At 37.9% G+C, this 19,943-nt stretch overlaps 3 protein-coding genes across 9 annotated transcripts in view; 1 reads left to right on the top strand and 2 right to left on the bottom strand.

The window, feature by feature from the left end:
- The window catches only part of OFD1 (OFD1 centriole and centriolar satellite protein), a 29,528-nt gene extending 20,772 nt beyond the window's left edge, over positions 1-8,756 (bottom strand). The window contains exons 1-8 of the mRNA XM_041472299.1: positions 8,736-8,756; positions 8,509-8,610; positions 6,493-6,693; positions 5,649-5,717; positions 5,537-5,564; positions 4,634-4,741; positions 3,752-3,888; positions 1,535-1,708 (exon numbers count right to left, since the gene is read on the bottom strand). Of these exons, the coding sequence (XP_041328233.1) occupies positions 1,535-1,708; positions 3,752-3,888; positions 4,634-4,741; positions 5,537-5,564; positions 5,649-5,717; positions 6,493-6,693; positions 8,509-8,604 (813 nt within the window). The 5' untranslated portion in view covers positions 8,605-8,610; positions 8,736-8,756. The remainder of the gene's footprint in view (positions 1-1,534; positions 1,709-3,751; positions 3,889-4,633; positions 4,742-5,536; positions 5,565-5,648; positions 5,718-6,492; positions 6,694-8,508; positions 8,611-8,735) is intronic.
- Positions 8,757-8,792: 36 nt separating this feature from the next.
- TRAPPC2 (trafficking protein particle complex subunit 2) lies at positions 8,793-14,699 on the top strand. 4 transcript variants are annotated; one of them, XM_041472434.1, is made up of 6 exons: positions 8,869-8,894; positions 9,504-9,549; positions 9,730-9,840; positions 11,468-11,612; positions 12,361-12,446; positions 13,308-14,699. In XM_041472434.1, exons 3-6 carry the CDS (start codon positions 9,748-9,750, stop codon positions 13,404-13,406), a joined length of 423 nt encoding a protein of 140 aa, XP_041328368.1. In that variant the 5' UTR covers positions 8,869-8,894; positions 9,504-9,549; positions 9,730-9,747; the 3' UTR covers positions 13,407-14,699. The 4 variants fall into 4 exon arrangements, with proteins under 4 accessions (XP_041328366.1, XP_041328368.1, XP_041328367.1 ...); XM_041472432.1 differs by lacking the exon at positions 9,504-9,549 and having other exon boundaries at positions 8,793-8,894; XM_041472433.1 differs by lacking the exon at positions 8,869-8,894 and having other exon boundaries at positions 9,491-9,628.
- A 3,569-nt stretch (positions 14,700-18,268) lies between these two features.
- RAB9A (RAB9A, member RAS oncogene family) overlaps positions 18,269-19,943 on the bottom strand; it is a 28,163-nt gene continuing 26,488 nt past the window's right edge. For all 4 annotated transcript variants that reach the window (XM_041472431.1, XM_041472428.1, XM_041472429.1 and 1 more), the window contains one exon: positions 18,269-19,347. In XM_041472431.1, the coding sequence (XP_041328365.1) occupies positions 18,708-19,313 (606 nt within the window). In that variant the 5' untranslated portion in view covers positions 19,314-19,347 and the 3' untranslated portion in view covers positions 18,269-18,707. The remainder of the gene's footprint in view (positions 19,348-19,943) is intronic.

The following is a 19,943-nucleotide window of genomic DNA, read 5'->3' as shown; positions in this document are numbered from 1 at the left end:
TTTTTATTAAACAAATTTTGTATGTTCTTCACAAAAACGTACTTGAAACAAATACCAAAACCCACTGATAAAACATGACTTAAAACCAGAACTGAGTAAACAGCCTTTCAGTTTTTGCAGTTTCATTTACAGAACTCATAAAAAATTGTAAAAGGGATTCTCCAAGTGATGAACATATTAGCATCAAAACCCACATATCTTCATATTAATAAAAATGGCTTTTTCTGCCCTTAAGCACAAAAGACATTACTTCTCTCAAAAAAACAAACAAAAAAAAAAGTGTAAGAAGAAAATTGTGGTTTTAACAAATGGACCCTTATATCAACTTTGAAAGCCATGTGCATTTGGCAGTGCTGACGATTTAGCTGCTGCTCCTCGTACAAAAAATAGACCAGTTTCTCAAGCCACATTTCCTAGACCTAAAGTCATCACAGTGAAAGGTTAAATGACCTGACATCTTTAATGCAAATATACCTGAACTCTTTTAAAAGAATCCCCAGGTAATTGAAACAAACTCTCAGTGAGTGCAGAAGCTGACAAGAGAAATCAAATATTTACACAAAATACTTGATAGATATATTGATCTAGTAATTGGTAGGGTTTTATTTAATTACTGAATTAATTTCATGCCCACAGGAGAAGACTGATAGCATAACATAGATGTTTTCTTGTCAACTTCAAAGTACATAACCATGAAATAAATTCATGTCATGGTGATAAAATGTTTAATATTATAGTAATTTATATAGAGACCTGCACAAGTGCTTTGTTAACCAATACCACATGCTCTCAGGGAAAAAAAAACAAGACAAACGAAAACATAATGCCACCACACCAAAGCAAAAACACAGTTAGCACTCGTGGATGACTGTTATTTGGATATGAAGGTCTACTGAAGATAGCAGGGAGGTGGCAAGGCAAACAGGCAACAGAAGAGCAAACAAACTATTCTTTCAAAAACTGAGACGTTTACAGTTACTACTCTGGCAAAACACCAAGAGTTAACAACCCAGAGGAGTAACTCATCAACACAAAAGCGTTCAAAAAAAATGAAATTAGATGCTAGCTTACAGTAAAGATGGTGGTTGCTCATAACATTCAATATATAAAAACAAACAGAAACATCATGTCTGTACCATGTGAGCTATTTATTCCATTTAGGTTAGAGTCTTCTGAGCAACTAAAAGAACTTAAGAGTGTAACTAAAAGCTATGTTCAACTTTCTGTCAAAAAAACCCTCAGTGATCTGAATTCAGCAAAATTATTAAAACAGATTTAAAAGCACTTATTACATTCAGATTCCAGCTTGCAGAACTGTTCCTTTTCCAGCCATTTCTACTTAGATGTTTAACCATACTCATTTTTGCAGCTGCTAAATGCATTCCCCTATTTGTAAGAACAAATGTGAATTCTAAGTTTTCCCTAACCAGCCAAGTAAGATCTGAAGGTAAATCTCCCAAAGATAAAAGAACAGTCTAACCAACTCACTGAATCATTTTGCAATAGATTAGGGAAAAAATATTTGGAACTTTACCTCCTGTTGCTTTTGAAGCCTCTCAATAGCATTCTTTTCACGAGAAATCAAGGCTTCAGACTTCGCTTGATGTGTCTTCTCTAACTCATGGCGCAGCTCAGAGATTTCTTTCTGGGTCTGCACTTTCTCCTCCATTTTAATCTTTGCTATTTCAACTTCTTTAAAATGTTCAAGCTTTTACATAAAGGAGAAAGAGAGAGTTAAATAGGGCCATCTTCAACTGAAAAAGACAACTCCTCCTAAGTCAATTCAAAATTTCACCTTGAAATTTGTGTTGGGAAACGATAAATTGATAATAAATACTTTTATAATTACCATTATAAAAGTACCTTAGCAGCATATACTATCTGCACATCTCACATGGTTTGCATGTGTTTATCTGGCAGCCCAAAGCAGATCTTACACAAAACTATCAGCTTTAGACAAGAGCAGAACAGAAGCCTATGAAGAAAAATGCACTGCAGGAGTGATACTCTGCTTGGTATTAAGGAATGGCCACAGTCTTTTACTCCTCTTCTGACCCTGTTGCTATTCTTGTCCCCTTCCCAAAGGACAACTTTTGACTAGTGATTCAAGAAATGGCAGAAACAGACCCACACCCTGAATTGCTCAGAAACCACAGTAATCCACCTGGACACAAAAGAAGTGCCAGAAATGCAAAAAAATGCAGAACATGTAACTCCATCTAAAGAGGATTACAAAAAAAGAAGTCCCAATTCACTGACTTCTAAACACAATTGAAAAATAAGTAAATGCACACAAACAGGAAAGTACAAATCTTGCAACTGCATAGAAAAATCATTGGGAACATTACTCCATACAGCATGTGAAGGACAATATATGTGAGAGCAAATGGGACTATAAAGAATTACAATGAAAATTTGGAAAAAATTGAAAGCGAGCATACAAGACAAAAAATGTGAGGAAAAACTGAGCAAAAGAATCAAAAGAGAATGCCAGAAAAATTGTGAGAAAGGATTAGAGTGGAAAAGGCACAGTAGGAATGTCTGATCAAGCAACTCAGGTCTGTAAGCACAAATTTTGTGAAAAATTACAGAAATAGTGAAACAATACAGCACCACTTGTATATATAGAAATTTGATTAGAAATGTCTTACAGTAATTCACATCATGTTGCTAAGGAATTAATGTAAAGCTAATTGAATGTAGAAGAGATTCCCATCTCCTTTGTTACAATTGGTTTGCTTAAACTGATACAAACTTAACAACACACCAATGAAAAAGTTTTACATACTAAAAAAGACAGAGCCAGTTGAGGAATAAAGACTAAATGAAGAATGACAGTAAAAGAGAGGTTTAACTCTCCATCCTTCTACTTGTCTGGCTAAATAAATGATGACTGAGTGCCTTTAAAAGTGCAATGGAAGAATTCTGATTATCAGATTATCATCTTTATATCCCCATGAATGATTGATCGTTACAGAAATTAATGAAAAATATATTGAAATGAAATACAGTTGATTTACTTTTTTTCTACCTAAATAAACAGATGATCTTGACCAAAATTTAGGGAAAAGAAAAAAGATGTATTTAAATAAAATGCAGTACATTCCCTCTGCTCTATTTTTCAGACAGAAGGATTATCAAAGGATTATGTGACAAAATTTTAATCTTATTTCTAAAATGAAGGAAAATTCTCCAAAAGAGCTGTCTTCAATTATAGGAAGAAAATAAGTTAGAAATTATTCATAATACTGTCTTATGACTTTAGTGTTTCTGTGCAATGTTTTGAAATAGAATGCAAATTCTCATCAGTATTAAAGATTAATTATCTGTCAAGCTACACAACAGCAATTCACACCTCTCAGTTGCTATGCACCATACTGAAATTCAAGCATCAGAATCTTAACTGGGAAGGAAAATTAAAATTGTGGTATAAACATTTCCCCATAAAACAAAACAATCAAATAGCAGATAAAATTTACCAAATTAAGACAACCAGAGTAAGTAAATTTTATGTTACAAATTAACATCAGAATACAAAGCTTAACATTGTGTGCACATTTAGCAACAAAGGGGGATGACAAATAGACATGCTGTATCATCAAACTGACAACAGATATTGGATTAATGTAGCTTTCTGTGCTTGTTGTTACTAAGTATTAGATTTTTTTTCAATTTGCCTTAAGTATGAAAAGTTTACAATGTGTAAAATCAAAATTAATGTCTCCCTCAAATTCATAAACCAGAGTTATACCTTTTGATGCATTTCTTCTTGAAGCTGCTTCTCTATTTCTTTTCTATATTCGTTAAGTTTTACTTCTAAAGATTCATATTTCTGATGTTGAGGATAGGAGTCTGCAAACTGCTCATCAATCAGCTGAAGCTTCTCAGCTATAAAAAAATGACACATCCATCATAATTTAAAAGCCTTCGCTGCAGTTACCTTACCAAAGACTGCAGGAATCTCACTCTGCAGGACATTTTTCAGCTTACTCAAGCAGCACTATCTTAGAAAGACTTGTGTGACACAAAAGCAGAGGCAGCACAGAAATGCCATTTATCTGCTTTATGTATCTATATACACAAACACAACACCTAGGAGGAGGCGCCTGGCTGTTCAGGCACTATTTGTGGTATTACATAGTCATTCATCCCTTTTACAATGGGTGAACAAGAATTTCCTTTTGTATGCAACTCGTAGCTTTTTTGTATTAATATATTAATTGTGCAACCTTTAGCTGTTTTGTATTAATGTATTAATAACAGCATGCATATTACACATTCAAGAACTCCCAATCTATGCCGAACTTGCTCACAGAAAGAGGGTACACATTTACAATTCTGTTCTCCAGAACACATTTCAACACATTTACAGTCCATTTGTCATAGGTCTTAGCTAAATGCCTAAGGAAACACATGAGTGATTTAAAAAAAATCCTATCCTGACTTTGCCTTATTTTAAGAAAATTTAGAAATTCCATGTTCTAGTGACAGACATGACCTTTACTCATTGCAACTTTAGGCTGCATTTGAGTAAGTAACAAAGTAACACCACTCATGCAAAATATATATAAAGCCATACCATATACCAGTATGAAAATATCTGGGGAGACTTGTTTGCAGAGGTTACACTTACCAAGAGACTCTCTGTAAGGAGGCACTGAGGTGGTCTGAGTTTCTGTGTTGTGAGTTTCCCTGTTTAGATGCTGTTCAGTAAGTCCAATTAAAATTTGCATAAGGAAACCTAGCAAGATCCAATAGATTAGTTAGTTCTAATTTCATACCAAAATGGAATTTGAGCCCATAATTAACAAAGCAATTTCAATTTTCACTGTACAAAAAAACCTATTTGATTTACAGAAAGCACAAGTACTTCAGTAAAAATCAATACTAGTGAACAATAATGGTTTTATTATAAGCATAATCCAGTCCATCTCAGTCAGCAAAAGCTGTCCTCTTGCAACTTTTCCTCCTATCCATGTCTCTTCACTCCCAAGGTCAGTTGAGAATGAAGATTATTAGTACTTAATTATGAGGCCTTTAGGCAAGAGGGGGTTTTGAAGATCAAGCTCCTTTAGGTTATACAATATAGCTAGGTTTCGTAATGCAGATATAAGAATTAGTTCTTATATAATACAATGGAAAATCAATTAAATCTGTAACTAGTTTTTGAAGTAGATTCTGCAAGCTAATATAGTGTTATAAAGACAACCCAAAACCTGAGTTTTCCAAAGTTAGTATGAAAAGCCTCCAAAGAGCATTATATGTAATACCTGATTACAGATTTTTCTCATATTTCTAATGGACAAGTCATTTATTTTATAAGTAAATGTCAACAGTTAATCCACAAATATGAGTTGGATAATCCTGAAATATAACATTAATCATCCTGGTGTACTGCAAGTTTCAAAATCCAACTAAATCCAAAATACTCCATACCAACAACATTTAAGAAATCTGCTTTTTTATTGCTCACATCTTAATAAAAATGAAGCTAACACAATTATCCCTGTCTGCATTGCATGCAAATATTTTGTACCTTTATTTTCCTTCCGAGTTCCTGAAGTCTGTAAGAAAGAAAAGAAGTTTTAGCCAGTCTATTTTCATCACCACTGTAATTTAAGCTTATTTCAAAATCAAAATAACTTTACCAGTGATTTATAAAGACTGGATTCTGGACTGATCCTCATTAATTGAAGAAGATCTTGCACAGTCCACAGCTGTGGGGAAAAGAAAGATCAGTTGGAAAAGGTTAACAAATTTAAAATAATTTCAAGTACATAAATGGCACTATTTCATAGTTGTAAATGTTTTCCATTTGTGAAAGACCTATTTACTCCCTATGAAATCCTTTTCAGAAGCCTGCTGTTCTACATTTACTCATCTTCACTACTTCAGACATACAGCAGCCAGCATGTAGCTTCATCATCAGCTGAAGCTGTGAAAAGACAGTTTTGTTCTCTCCCCACTGTCAACACATGCTTGCTACTTTCCTTATCTGTTTTCTTGATTTATCATCCAAATCAGATGAGCTCACTAACCCAAATGATGATTAACTACTCACCAGGTCAAAAAACTAATTTTCAGTTAGAAACACCTTCATCCTATCACACACTTACAAACAAGCAAAGGGAAGGCAAGGACTGCCCTTTTCAGCCACACTTTGTAGTTAGAACAGCTTGGACTGACCAAGAACCACATTTTCAGGGAACTGAATGGCCAAACAAACTTTTATCAGGTTCAATTCCCAGGTGCTCTGCCACACAGCAAAATTGTGGCTGCACCCTTCCACAACAGCATCACTAGCTTATTGCCACTTTTATGTATTCATGAAAATGACCCTGAATGACAGAATGTTTTGTGTAGATCATCAGAAGCTGTACTTATGTTTCTATTTCCTATCACAAAAAATGATCTTTTCAATTGTTAGAATATGACAATCTCCAGAGAACAAAGCTCTGAGACATCATGGAATAGGCAAAATATTGAACTTACCTTCTTCTTCTCTAATCCACTTTCTGGAAAGAAAACAGAAAGTGAATACTCGTAGCCACATCTCTCTAGATGATCTGCCACCAAACTGTTGGAAGCTGTGATCAAAAGTGAACTGTCTTCACTTGGAACCATCTGTGGCTGAAGCTCTCCACTCAAAATTGGGTGCATTAGTTCATGGATTAGCTGGTTTCGGAGGTGTGTCTAATGCAGAAAAAAAAACCATTGTATTATCAGTTTACATGTGATTCAATGAGAATTTTAGTTTTTCAAAATCCACAGGGAGCCTCATTTTACTTATACAACCTACAAACAGAACAGGGCAGACTAATTTTGGCAAAATCTGAAAGTGCACTATGAACACCCTGCCTTTCTTCAAAACCCTTTAATGGTGGATACAATGAACTCTGACTTCCTCTCAAAATCTATCAAACGCAGGACTAAAAAGAAGTTCCCAGTCAGGAGCTCACATAAACACTGCTCTTGTTACCATCATTTTCAGATCACTGCTTTCCTGTTTTCCTTCCCTTTGGTTTAAATAAAGCCTTCCTGATGTGGCCTCCACCTCAGATGTTCTTGGAACACTCACTGCTCCTCTTCTGAGTCTCATATCATGAAGCCACTCATGCTATCACAAAAGTAATGGCAAAATAAACAAAAACTCAATGTCTTTAATATCAATTATTTTGTAGGGAAGCAAAAGAGTACTAACCAAAGAGACCTACAGGCACTAATAATAATTTAATGGTATTTTTAAATTATTTATTTGCATTCTGTGAGTTACAATAGAGGGAAAAAAGTAACCCAAAATCAGACAGTCTCCCTTCCGTGAAAGGAAGAAGGAATTATTTTCATTATACAGTTATTCCAATTGTTGATACAAATTGTTTATAGGAAAACATCATGGCACAAATAGTGGCTGAAGCTTTCAGCACCAGGTATGCAACAGTGACACAACTGAATAAAGAGGCAGTGTGTTACTAAACATGTGACAAAATAGTTACCAAAACTTAACAAAGCCAGGTCATCAGACCAGCCTGATATTTTAGCATGGCTTTCAAGAGAAATTAGGCTGACAACAAAATTACAGAACTACAAACTATTCTGAGTTGGAAAGGATCATTGAGTCCAACTGTCAAACACAACTGAAAAAAACTGTTTTCCTTATTAATTTCTGAACTTGTCCAGTTTCAACCAACTTTCACAGACACAATGTTGTCTCAAAAACAACCAAGAACAGCGACCTCTTCTACATCCTGTGGCAGAGTGAAGGTGGAAAGCACAGAGCTAAATCCCTACCCCTAGTACAGAAAAAACTTTCTAGACAAACTTTCTTAAACAAAGCAGAAAAATGGGCTTAAACACGAAGTAATCTGATAGAATATTAGTTAAGTCAAACAAGAAATGGTTCAAACATTGCAAGTTTGGTATGGAAATCAGTAACGCAGAAACAAATTTTTCTGAACAGGAAATTCTCAGCTATTGGACAAAAATGTCAATGACATTTTTGAAATACAGATCTTGATTTCTTCCTATATGTTCTCCCGAATGAGCAGACAAGAACAAAACAGCTCAAATAGTTTTAAAACAGGATTGTAGTATTTTAGAATTATTATTCATATAACATACTTACTTATCATAGGTAATAAACACACCCTGTAACCTGAGAGATCCTCTCCTATTTTATATTCTAATTTATTATTCTCTCCCCTGCCTGACTTCTTTTTTTCAAGTATGGGTATTTTCAAAGACCTAGAACAGGCTTTTAACCTTCCTGAAGAACACTCCGAGGCCAAGGCATAATGCAAAGCCATTCTGTTTAGGGAGAACCTCGCAAATGGGGGAAAAACCCCAAACACAACACGCCCCACCCCACCCCCCCAAATAATAATTAAGTTGTGGCAAAAATAATACTTCGTGGAGAGAGCGAGACGCTTGTACCCGGCATGGCCTTTAGGGCTCTCTACGTTAAAGCAGCACAGAGGACCACAGGCAGCACCTGCTGAAAACAAAGCACACCTTAAGGGTGTCCAGTACGCCTCGGCTCTTAAAAGTCTGATACAGCCTTTTCCGGAGCTCCTCCTGGGACAGTGTCTCCTTTTCAACCGATGCCATCCTGACCTACAACACCGAACAAAAAGGGGCATTACTGACTCGCAGCTCGACCCACGGCCAGCGAGACGCCGAGCGCTCTCGCCGCCCCTCAGCCCGCTCGGGCTTTCCCCGAGCAGCCTCCCGCTACCCACGGGAGGGCGCCGGGGCCGGGGCCGGGATCAAGGCTGGGCACGGCGGGGCAGGGCAGGGCCGCGGCGGCCGCTGAGGCGTCACGGTGCCGCCGGATGGGGCGGGCGCAGCGCGGCGGTTCCGGCGGCCGCGGGCGGGAGGCGGACGGGGCGCGGCGCAGGGTAGGCGGCGGGCCCGGGCGGGACCCTGCGGGCCGGGCCCTTCTCCCTGCCCGCCTGTGCCGCGGGCCCCCTGGGGACGGCAGCCCCGCGGAGTCCGGGCCTTCCCCGGGGAGGCCGGGGGACGGGTCGGCCTTTCCAGGCACCTCTGGAGTGCCCGGGGATGGAGCCGTGGGATTGTCCCAGGCGGCCGTGTGCCAGGGAGGAGCCGCCCGCCGCCCTTCCCCTTCTGCAGGCTGTGAGCAGGGCCCGGGAGAGACAGGCGAGCAGGTTCCTGGGCGGCGGGTGCTGCGCGTTATGGCCTGGGATCGCTGTGTCCGGGTGACCGGGGGCTCCCGGGGGTAAATCATCCACCAATGCACGGCACGAGCCGGTTTTAGGCACCTAGCTTCACTTCCAGGGCCACTTCCCAGGGATATTCTCCGGCTCCCCCAGAATCTGTCACGTGGGGAGGGAACACAGGCATCCGGCCCAGCCTGCTCAAACAGGGTCATCCTGGAGCACAGGACACAGAATTGTGTCCACACGGTTCTGGAATAGCTCCATCCTCTCTGGACAGGCTGTTCCAGTGCTCAGTCACACGCACAGCAATAAGTTCTTCCTCGTGTCCAGGTGGAACTTCCCGGGAATCAGTTTCTGCCCGTTGTTTCTCATCCTGGTGAGTGGCTGCACCAAGAAGAGCTCGGCTCCATCCTCTTGATGTGCATACCTAAATGTTTATCTCTCTTTAGCCTCTGGTAAATATGGATTGGAGCACATTGGCTGATTTTTGGGAGCTCTTCTACATGGATTAAGAGTTTGTATATATACTCATCAGCATTTTTGTCTTTTCTTGTAGGGAGCATTGTTTTGAAGAATGTCTGGAAGTTTCTACTTCGTGATAGTTGGTCATCATGATAATCCCATATTTGAAATGGAATTTCTGCCTCCTGGAAAAGTCGAGTCAAAGGTGTGTTTTTTCCCCCCATGACACTCCTGTGATTCTTTTATAATTTTACAGTGTATTAGAAGCATGACCAGCATTGTTAAAAGAAGTATCTACAGTTTTCTGGGGTTTACTGAACAGAAATTTTGTCATAGGGAGTAGAGCTCTGGATTTCCCAAGTCTCTTAAAAAATCTTTGCCAGATTATACCAGTTCTTCACAAAACACAGCTTCCTTATATATTCCCTTAGTTTTGCTTTGGTAATTTCTGTTTTGCTTTGGTAATTTCTCTTAGTGTGCAGAGGTTTTGTAGTAGCTCTTCATTGTTTAATGCCACTTACTTTTAAGGCATTCATATACAGTAATAAGGTAACGTAAGAAACATAAACTTGAAAGCTCTATTTAGTCCTTTATTCTTTATGCTATAAAATACCTAATTTTTTAATCATCTTCATTAGTCATACTTGCTTTTAAGTAAGGAATATTGATAAACAAAGACTTTGAAAATGTGATAAATGCAATACTACTCAATAAGTATTGTTTCCAGTGGGAAAAGAGCAAATCTACCTGTAAGTGGCATTACATCAAAGAAAAGATAGGCTTCAGAATAAAAGTGCATGTATCTGTGAGTGTATCCAAAAATGGAAGTATATGCTGTCACTGATTGGAACTGCATGGCATCATCTGTAGTTTGAACTAATGGCCCATAAAAGCTCATAAATAAGGCTACTCAGACTAGACTTTCTGTGAGGATGTGTAAAAGCTGATTGCAGGGAAAACCTGAGCGGTGAGATTGGCAGTAACAGCATCCTGTTACTATGAGAAACAGTACAAAACTACTTCTTCTTCCAGTCTAATAAAAGCTTCCAGTGTGGTTTTGTCCCTTATCTCTTCTTGGCAGATGTCCTCTGGTGTTCTAGACTGCCTACAAAGTACACAGGCCAAACACTGTGATCTCGTTTTTATTACTGGAAGAGATGCAGTTTACATCTGCAGGCATATATTTAATACTAGTTGCAGAAAAAGAAGACTCCAAAACCAATAAAACAGTCCTGTTTCTAGGTAAACAACATGAGAAAACCAGAATCTTTAGGTGATTTTATCAGCATACCTGCCCTCTGTATTTATGCTTTCTGCATCTGCACTGTAGCTTTTACACATTGTAACCTATGGGTCAATTTCTGCCAAATTTGACTGAAATTTTATCGTCCAGAAAATGCTACATTTTATGTATGCTATGTAAATATCACAAAACCAGATGTCTGGAAAGAAGAGAAAAAGACATATGAGGGCTTATATTGTGGAATAAGTTAGCAGTGGGAGTTTGTCTATCAATAAACAAAAGAATTCATGCTTGAGTTCGTTCCTGAGATGTAATACAGGCTTTACTGATTTTGTTGCTCTCAGGACTGGTTTTGTGATGGTCTTTTTATGATGATCTCTTTTCTCCCTTGAAACCAAGTATCATGAAAACATATGCTAGTTTCATTTAATTACAGGATGGCACATGTGACAGAAAAGCAGGGTATATGTAACATTATGTAACATTATGTAACTTGAACATTGGTTCTGTAGCAACCTGAGCAAATGATTGTTCATATTTCATTCCTTTCACTGAATTACTGATCTGCTGTCTTCTGGAAATGCATTAGGATGATCATCGCCATCTCAACCAGTTCATTGCCCATGCTGCTCTCGACCTCGTAGATGAGAACATGTGGCTTTCTAACAACATGTACTTGAAGACTGTGGACAAGTTTAATGAATGGTTTGTTTCTGCTTTTGTCACAGCTGGACATATCCTTCCCTGTTTTTTTTCCTTATATTTATATAAGAAAAGCCTTTTCCCAGGAAGAGGTAAGTTAGATAAAGTGAGTTTGGAACAGATTTCTCTGGCTATTCGCTATTATTGTTAGAGTCATCAGCTTCAGGAAGAGCTATATTGGGAGGCACAGCAGCTGGGAACAATTGGAAAGGTGGATTTTTACCTTTGTAGGAGCTGAAATAGCATAATGAAATGTGGTACATGGAGTAAAGAGGTATGAGAGGCTCTGAGCTAGCTTTTATGATTCTCTGTTTCCACCCTTTTGACTGTGCTGGAGAGGAGAAGTGGCAGTGAACATGCCTGGTGTCGGTCACTCCAGTGGTGAGAATGCAGTGCTGAGGCTTGATACTATGTACAGGGAGTCCTGGAACTGTTTGATGAGAAATATTTGTTACACATAGCAAGTAACACTGAATGACATTTTAACTTTAGGGGTACATGGCTGAGGTGAAGGGAGCATCATCCACATTCAGAATTACATTGCTTTAAAGAAGAAACCTTGGATAGAGAGGTGATTATTTTCAAATAGGGGGATGTTAAAATATAAAGGTAACGCTTTCCAAATTTCATTGCTTCAATTACTTTTCTAAATGCTTCCTCCTATGAGTCACTGCTATTTTGTGTGCAGCTAACAGGTATATGTTGAATTAGGTGTAAATGCTTATCTCAGGATAATGTGTCTTTTCTTTGTAAAAGTTTTATTCTCCTTAATTATGGTACATATGAGATTTATAATGCTTCATGATGTAAGGCAAGAAGATGGAATTAAGAACTTCTTTACTGATGTATATGAGCTGTATATAAAGGTAAGAAATCATTTTTATGGTCTTGCTGCACTACTTTTAAGCGTGTTCTGCTGTTTGTGCTCAGGCACAGCTGTATTAGCATGTTTTCTCTTGAGGGCCTGTATAAGCAAGCACCTGCACAGTCCACGTCAGCTAGAGCTGGTAATATGTGACACAAAGGCTGTATTTTCCATTAAACAGAATAGGTTTTTTGAAATTTTATAAACTGTGCTCTTTTAGACTTCTTCACTTTAGTCCAGTGATTTTTGTAGAATAGATTAGAATGGTTTGGGTAGGAAGGGACCTTAAAAATCATCTACAACTTCCTTGCCATGGGCAGGGACACCTTCCACTAGACTAGACTGGTCAAAGCCCCATCCAGCCTGGCCTTGAACAACTCCAGGGATGAGGAATCAACAGCTTCTCTGGGCAACAGAGAACTTGTGGGGCAACTTCTTGTGATGCATTTTGTGGCAATATGGTATCATTAATGATGATAATGAGAAGACTCTTCTACAGAGCCCAATAGCTTTGCTCTTGGAACACATAGCCCTTGCTCCCAAATCCTGGTGGTACTTCCACTTCCTGTCAGGTGCCAGGTCATGGCAAACAGTCTTGGCAAGCATCACCATCTAGCCTCCCACAGGCACTCAAATGATCCTAATTTCTACCAGTGTGTAGGTTTGCTCTGAGGAGCTGGTGCTAGGGGATGGCTCTGCACATGTATGGGAAGAATGCAAGGGCCTGGAAAGCAGGGACAGTTTAGGAGGTCTGTGCTTAGTGACACTAAATAGGCTGAAAGCTAGTAGTAGATGTCACCTGAAGTGACATTTTCCAGGGCTGGGCATTGTGCTTACTGATGGGTTTTTCTTCTTTCCCCAGTTTGCAATGAATCCATTTTATGAACTCAATACTCCTATTCGATCCACTGCCTTTGAAAGGAAAGTCCAGTTCCTTGGGAAGAAACACCTTTTAAGCTGAATAAATAAATCTCCTGAGTGAGTGCATTTTCCCTACTTTCCTGGTTGTTTGAACTGTACTTTGTCTGGTTAGTCCCCTGCATGTTTTATATTCATCTTTTAAGACTGACTAATTGGATGCTGAAGCAGCTTTTTCTTTTGCTGATATGGATAAGAACAGCCAAGCTTCTCTGGCTAAAAAAAGGTGTATCTCAAGAAGTTTCCTTTTATGTGATATGAAAATAAAGTTTTAAACTGTCAGAGGCTGCAGAGGTACAAAGGAAGAAACTGAGACATTGTGTATTAATGCATATGCAAAGTGTAAGCCTCTGACAGAGGGTAGGAGGAAATCAAACCTAAATGCAAAAGATGTTCACCAGTCACCTGGTTTAATATGAGCAAAAGGGAATTCTTGATTGTTGGGCCTAAGTGCTTAATTTTATAATAAACTTTCCTAGTTGTATTCCTTCAGTAGAGAGCTCACTCTGCAGACTAACCAGACTAACATTACACTCTGTGGTAGTAAATCAAGCCTCTATTTATTGATGTGTAATTGTATGTATATAAAGTGCTCAATAAAAAAATGGAAAAATCAGAAAAGCTGTCTCCAGTACATCAAGAAATTCTGAGGAAAACCCCTAAAGTTTAAAAGTGTCTAATTTCAAATTTTCTATGTATTTAGTGCAATAGACATTTAGCTGCAGTGTTGCATCCATGAATGAAGTGAGCCAGATCTGCCCTGACATTAATTCTAATTCACACATGAAAACAACCCAAACTGAATTTACATGTTTAAACCCACTGTTTTTTCCCATTATTTCTTCAACTGCTGAAACTTTCTTTTTGTAAATAAATTTAGAGGAGGATCTTTGCACCATCAAACTGCACTTGATGAGGTTTCAGAAAGGCATTATTTGACCTGTCTGGCTCCTATTCCATTGTAAAATGTTTTAGGAACCATTTTGCAAAACTTAACATCATTCCAAACCAGTAATTTTTAAATAGATCATATATCATATATGTACCCAATACTTTGCTTGGGTTTACAATATTAAGTATTCTGTTTCTTTTTGCAGCAAATCTGTATAAGCTATCTTTTACTTTTTTTTTTTTTCAATGTCTGAAAGGTAATTTCCAAAGGAAGTGGCATTCTATTCTGAGAAGTATTTTGCATAGTCTGTATAATTAAGGGGACCACATCTGTATGTGCTGTAAGTGTATAGTCAGTCATTATTTCTGCACTTCTGTCATTGTAAAATGTTCCATGAGAAAAAAGAACATATTTACCTTAAATAAAACATGAAATGTTGTAGTATGGATGCCTGTTGAGTATACTTGAAGTGATTTAGAAGAAATCTAGACAACCACAGTAACAGTACCTGCTGGGGTGGCCAGTGAAGATGGAAATACCTGTCTTTGCCATGTTTTTCCATATAAACTGCATTGTACAGCACTTGGATAATGTCATGTAATTTTATATAAATCAATTTTTTTTTCTGTATACATGGAAATAACAAACACACTTGAGGTAAAGCATTCTTGATCATGTGATAAGGAGCCACTGAGATGCAGTTATTTTCTGCCTCCTCCCCTGTAGCATGATGGCTGGAAAAATAATAACAGTTAAGATTCACTGAGGAAATACTTTTAATTAATCATATACTTAGCAGGAAGGAAAGGTTTGACAAATATGAAGTATTAGTGCTAATAGTTTCTACCACTTTTAGAAGCTGTTTTTTATAATTGCATTTGCTGCTGCAGTAGGACATTAAGTAAAATGAAAGAATTTTCTTTCCTGCCTGATTTCTGAAGGCAGCCAAATGGTGCCTGTTCTTATGCCTCCCCTACATCTTTCCCTTTTTCCTCTGAATGTAGGAACTGTAGATGGAAAATGCAGACTCAGGTCCACCTAGGCTTTATGAAAACAGACTGTTACTGGCCACAGGAATGGAAGAATTATGTCCTCATTCATCACCTTTGTCCTAGAGTTTGTGTGTCTTGTGACAGAACTCTGAAGGCCTTGGTAAGGTAGCTCCAAGTTCTCCATACATGGACAAACACTTGTTTATGCTTTAGTTTGTGAGTCTTCTCAGTCAGCTGAAAGACCACTAGCTGAAGTGAGGGGTGAAAATTATCTAGTGGTCAGCTAAAGTCACAAATCTGCTCTAGGCTTGAAGGCTGCAGTTCCAGCATGCTTCAGGGAACAGTTTCTCAGTGAAAAGACACCTTTGCAAGAATTATGTTTCTATCCTCTATAAGGGGCTTAAGAGTAAGAATTCAAAATAAAGTCTGTAGTAGTACAAGAAAACAGAGATAATCTGCATTATGCAATAAAGGCAATATAAAGTTTATGAGTTAAAGGGACTAGAATTACCCTACGTCATTCAAAAATCAAGCATAAGGCTATGAGAACATTAGCACAAGCTAACATGAATCAACCTTCGTAAATCCGGGCTGGAAATACAACTCGGACTCCATTTTCTGCAAGGTTCTATTACTGTTTAGGGAACCTGTCAGGTGACTTAAAGTAAGATCCATTTGAGGTATGGAGCAGCTGTTAAAGCAGCTTATGTAAGCACTGATACAGTTTGTTGTGACATGAGCTGTCAGCTGGCCTAGGTAGCTTCTTCTGCCCCTTCCCATTCTGCTCTCTAACAAGCACAGCTTTCAGCAGTCCCACCAACCTGCCACAGCAGCAGGTTTTACACTGGAACTTTGCATACATGTTACACAGTATGCTCTGTCAATCTACAGAGCTCCACGTACTGCTAACAGGATGCTGTAATATTTGAGGTGTGTCAGCCCTTGAAACAAACCAGTGAATTGAAACATAAGCCACAAATGCCTACCCTACATCCATATGGAATGATACCTAGCTTTTACAAAGTACAGAAATTAATGTCTGTTATTAAGCATTATGATTTTATACCTGTCATCCATAACTGCTTGTCAAAAGATTTTTGATTCTGTAGGCACTCAGTAGGTTCTCTGTGAGATCAATTCCTGACCTAAATCTAATTCCTATACAGTCTTATTTACTACAGCATATACACACCTGTTTATCTTTACTGGCCACTTTTGTGAGGAGTGTACAGTTGTGGTACAGCAGCTCCCAGGGCACAAGTAATACACTTCTATGGGATTATGTTTGAACTTTATTAAATCTACTTCTGAGATGGATGCTTGGTAACCATGATGTGAAATGGAAAGGGGACGGATGGGAAAACACAGATGCCTGCACAGAAGAAAGACCACAGTGGTTCTCATCCTTCATTCTTCCCTTTTAGCAATCTTACTTGAATGGTATCTATAGTACTCTAGTCCCAGTATCTTCAGCTCCCGGTTTGTTTCAACCTTAATCTCTGCTAAAATGAATGTTAAAGGAAGCTTTAAGTAGTAAGGTAGTGGTTTTACAACAATTTCATGTCACTAGATTAGTAGCCCCTAACACAAGCAATCTTAATTTCTAAAGCTTTTTGCTCTCTCATCCTAAGATTAAAGAGGGATTTAGCTAAGATTTTCTTCACAGATCTTTTCATTCATTGACTAGAAATTAAACGTAAGTAGCAGTTCAACCTATATTTAACTGCTCAGGGATTGAAGTTTAAAACACAGTTCTGTTGGTATAGATGCAGGACTGCAAGAATGAATCAGACTTAGGAATGCATAAAAGATACAAAGATGGAAGCTTTAAGCAGGAGTAGCAGATCTGCAGACTAAAGTTGCCCTGGACAGGTTCGAGCAAGAATACATTCAGAAAAGTGTACTAAGAGCAACAAGAAGGGTTTGTTTTTGCAAGCTTTACTTCCAAATAATTACAGCTGATACAGATTGATCAGATAGTTTTAAGATAAAGTGCTTGCTGGTAATATACTCTCAAGAAAGGCATTTCCATTGAAACAAAAACGTTTCTGTACAGAAAGCAGTTGTTTAATGAATAACATGGTCTGTCCCGCAGCATCAGACTTCCTCTCTCAGACCACGTGCACATGTGTGCCTGTTAGCAGTCCATTACAGATGGAAGCAATTGCTACTGCACTAGCAATTTTGCTATTGCAAGGACAGTGGTTACTCTGAGAGCCAATAACCATTTCTCATACAAGTATTCTACCACTTAAACTGCAGCTGAAAGCCTCAAAAACACCTGTAGTTTTTGTCTGCCTGACTGCAAAAAAATTGTCCAACAAATACAGAATTTGCTCTGGTTCATAATTATGAAATGAATTCAGTAATATAAAAGACATTATCTCTTAAAGGTACAAGTCCATATCCTAAAATAGCAATTTTAATAATGATCAAATTCAGCTCAAATATTATCTATAGTTATATACCTGTATTAGGGCTGAAAGCTGTCAAATCTACTGAAAGTCAAGAGCTTCCTGAGTTCTCTACATATTGCCAATCCTTAATATCACAGTGCAGATATTACTGGTAAACACATTCATAGCTCAGGTTTACAGGAACAAGAAGTTTGGAACTTCTAAGGCTGTACACAAGTTTTCCTAAAAAATTGTCACAATGCGGATCCTTTCAAGTGCTATTAAAGCTGACTGAATAAAGCATTGCTTTTTCAAAAAATGGTTACAGTTCAGTTACTCAGATTTTTCACCCTATTGATCAGAAACATGCTAGAATGGACTTAAGGCAAGGACACACATTAATTTTAAAAATGATCAGCATTTTGCATTAAACCACTGGAAAAATTAGTGCAGCATCAGAATAGTATATGGGAAAAAATGGACATTAAATATGTACGAAATTTTCTTCCTACTTACAAACCTACACAAATTACAGCAACATTAGGCAATTAGAAGACCTGGATGTAATTTATATTAACTTATAATAACCACATTAGAGATGAAGTACCACTCACAGCAAAAGGAATGTAGTGAGACTGAAGTTTAATATCTAGCATTGTTAAGAAACTGACATCTACCGAAACAAAACTGGAATGCCGATTTCATAAAAATATACACATATAAAAGTATCTTTGTGCCTGAATTCCAGAACAGCTTCTCCAAAGTAGTGCTTCTAGAACTTTCAAGTTTTCATTATATTCAAAGTATTTATCATTTGAATAAAGTTGGCAAATTACATTCTTATATTATTTTTTTCCTTGATGTCTTCCTAAACAGAAAGCATCACTAATTCAATAACAGGTCACTCATGAATGGAGATTTTTCTTTTTCTCCCCCATGAAAGCAGCAGAATATTACGATTTTAATATTAGAGTGAAACCCATTTGTTATTCTATCTATTACACCTTCTCCATTCTTTTATAGAGTAAGCTAGCTGACAGTAATTTGGCAAAAAGAAATTTAAGTCAACAACAAGATGAGCTGGGCTTCGGTTTCCGATGAAGGTTTACAGTATCTGTTTGAATAAAGTGATCTGATCTATCTTCAGAGGCTAGAACTCTTCTAACAGCTTCTTCAAAGGCTGCTGCAACGTTGGTAGCATCTTTTGCACTGGTTTCAAAATAGGGATGGTTGCCATTATTCCTGCACCAGTCTTGGGCTTCTTCTGTAGATACTTGCCTTTCATCAATATCAACTTTGTTACCCAGTATCACAAATGGAAAACTTTCAGGCTCCTTGACATCTGCATAATAAATGAATTCTTTCTTCCAGTTGCTTAAGTTTTGGAAGCTTTGAGAGTCATCCACACTGAAGGTTAGCAGGCAACAGTCAGAACCTCTATAGAAAGGAGTCCGCAAGCTCCTAAACCGTTCCTGACCTGCTGTGTCCCATATCTGCATTGTAACAAAATGTCCATCGACTTCCAACTCTTTATTTAAGAATTCCACACCTATTGTATGAAACAGCTGTGCATCAAACTTGTTGGTGACGTATCTGTTCATGAGGGAACTCTTCCCAACTCCACCATCTCCTAGCAGTATTACTTTAAGGAGTGATGATTTTGCTGCCATCGTTACAGGAAAAGATCCTCCTGTTTTCCTAGACCTGCAAAGATTAGGGAAATAATTAAAAACAAATAGGTGTGAACACCAAATTTTGCACATGTAAATATCTAGAATGTGTTTTAAATTCCACCAACATCAAGTTTCATGTACAAAAACACGACTCCACTAAACAGGTGAACTGTAGATACACTCCAGTAAGAGTACCCACTCAAGAATATCAAATTAAAGAGGTTTCTCTTCCACAGACTGCATCTAAGCAATATGCTGCATAAATTATTGGTCTGTTACTTAAAACCATTTTAAAACCCCAAATCCTTCAAACCACCCCCCCTTTGTACTGAAGGAGTATCACATCACATTCAACAAGTGCTGTAATTCATTTATGTTCACTGGAAAAGGTTAGTGGAAAAAAGCAGAGTGAGAGAATTTTATAGAGCATGTGCCTTGAACTAGTCACTTCAGTGCTGTATTTTATTACCAAAGTTATTTTTTAAACCAAAGCACTAGGAACACAGTTATCTATGGAACTAATGCAAATGCTGTCATTTTATTTAGATGAGCAATCAATAGTTTATAGTTTACTCCTTGCAGTACAGCACTGATGAATGGAATACTGTTAAAACTACCAGAAGAGAA

Source organism: Pyrgilauda ruficollis, unplaced genomic scaffold, assembly GCF_017590135.1.
Source record: "Pyrgilauda ruficollis isolate IOZ18807 unplaced genomic scaffold, ASM1759013v1 scaffold29, whole genome shotgun sequence".
NCBI classification, from domain to species: domain Eukaryota; kingdom Metazoa; phylum Chordata; class Aves; order Passeriformes; family Passeridae; genus Pyrgilauda; species Pyrgilauda ruficollis.
Note: the sequence above shows the minus strand (reverse complement) of the source record. Positions and strands in the feature narration are given on the sequence as shown.

Coding starts and splice junctions, on each gene's coding strand:
- TRAPPC2 (XM_041472432.1), top strand. CDS start 9,748: ATGTCTGGAAGTTTCTACTTCGTGATAGTTGGTCATCATGATAATCCC. Junction 9,841..11,467: donor CTGGAAAAGTCGAGTCAAAG/GTGTGTTTTTTC, acceptor GAAATGCATTAG/GATGATCATCGCCATCTCAA. Junction 11,613..12,360: donor TGCTTTTGTCACAGCTGGAC/ATATCCTTCCCT, acceptor TAATTATGGTAC/ATATGAGATTTATAATGCTT.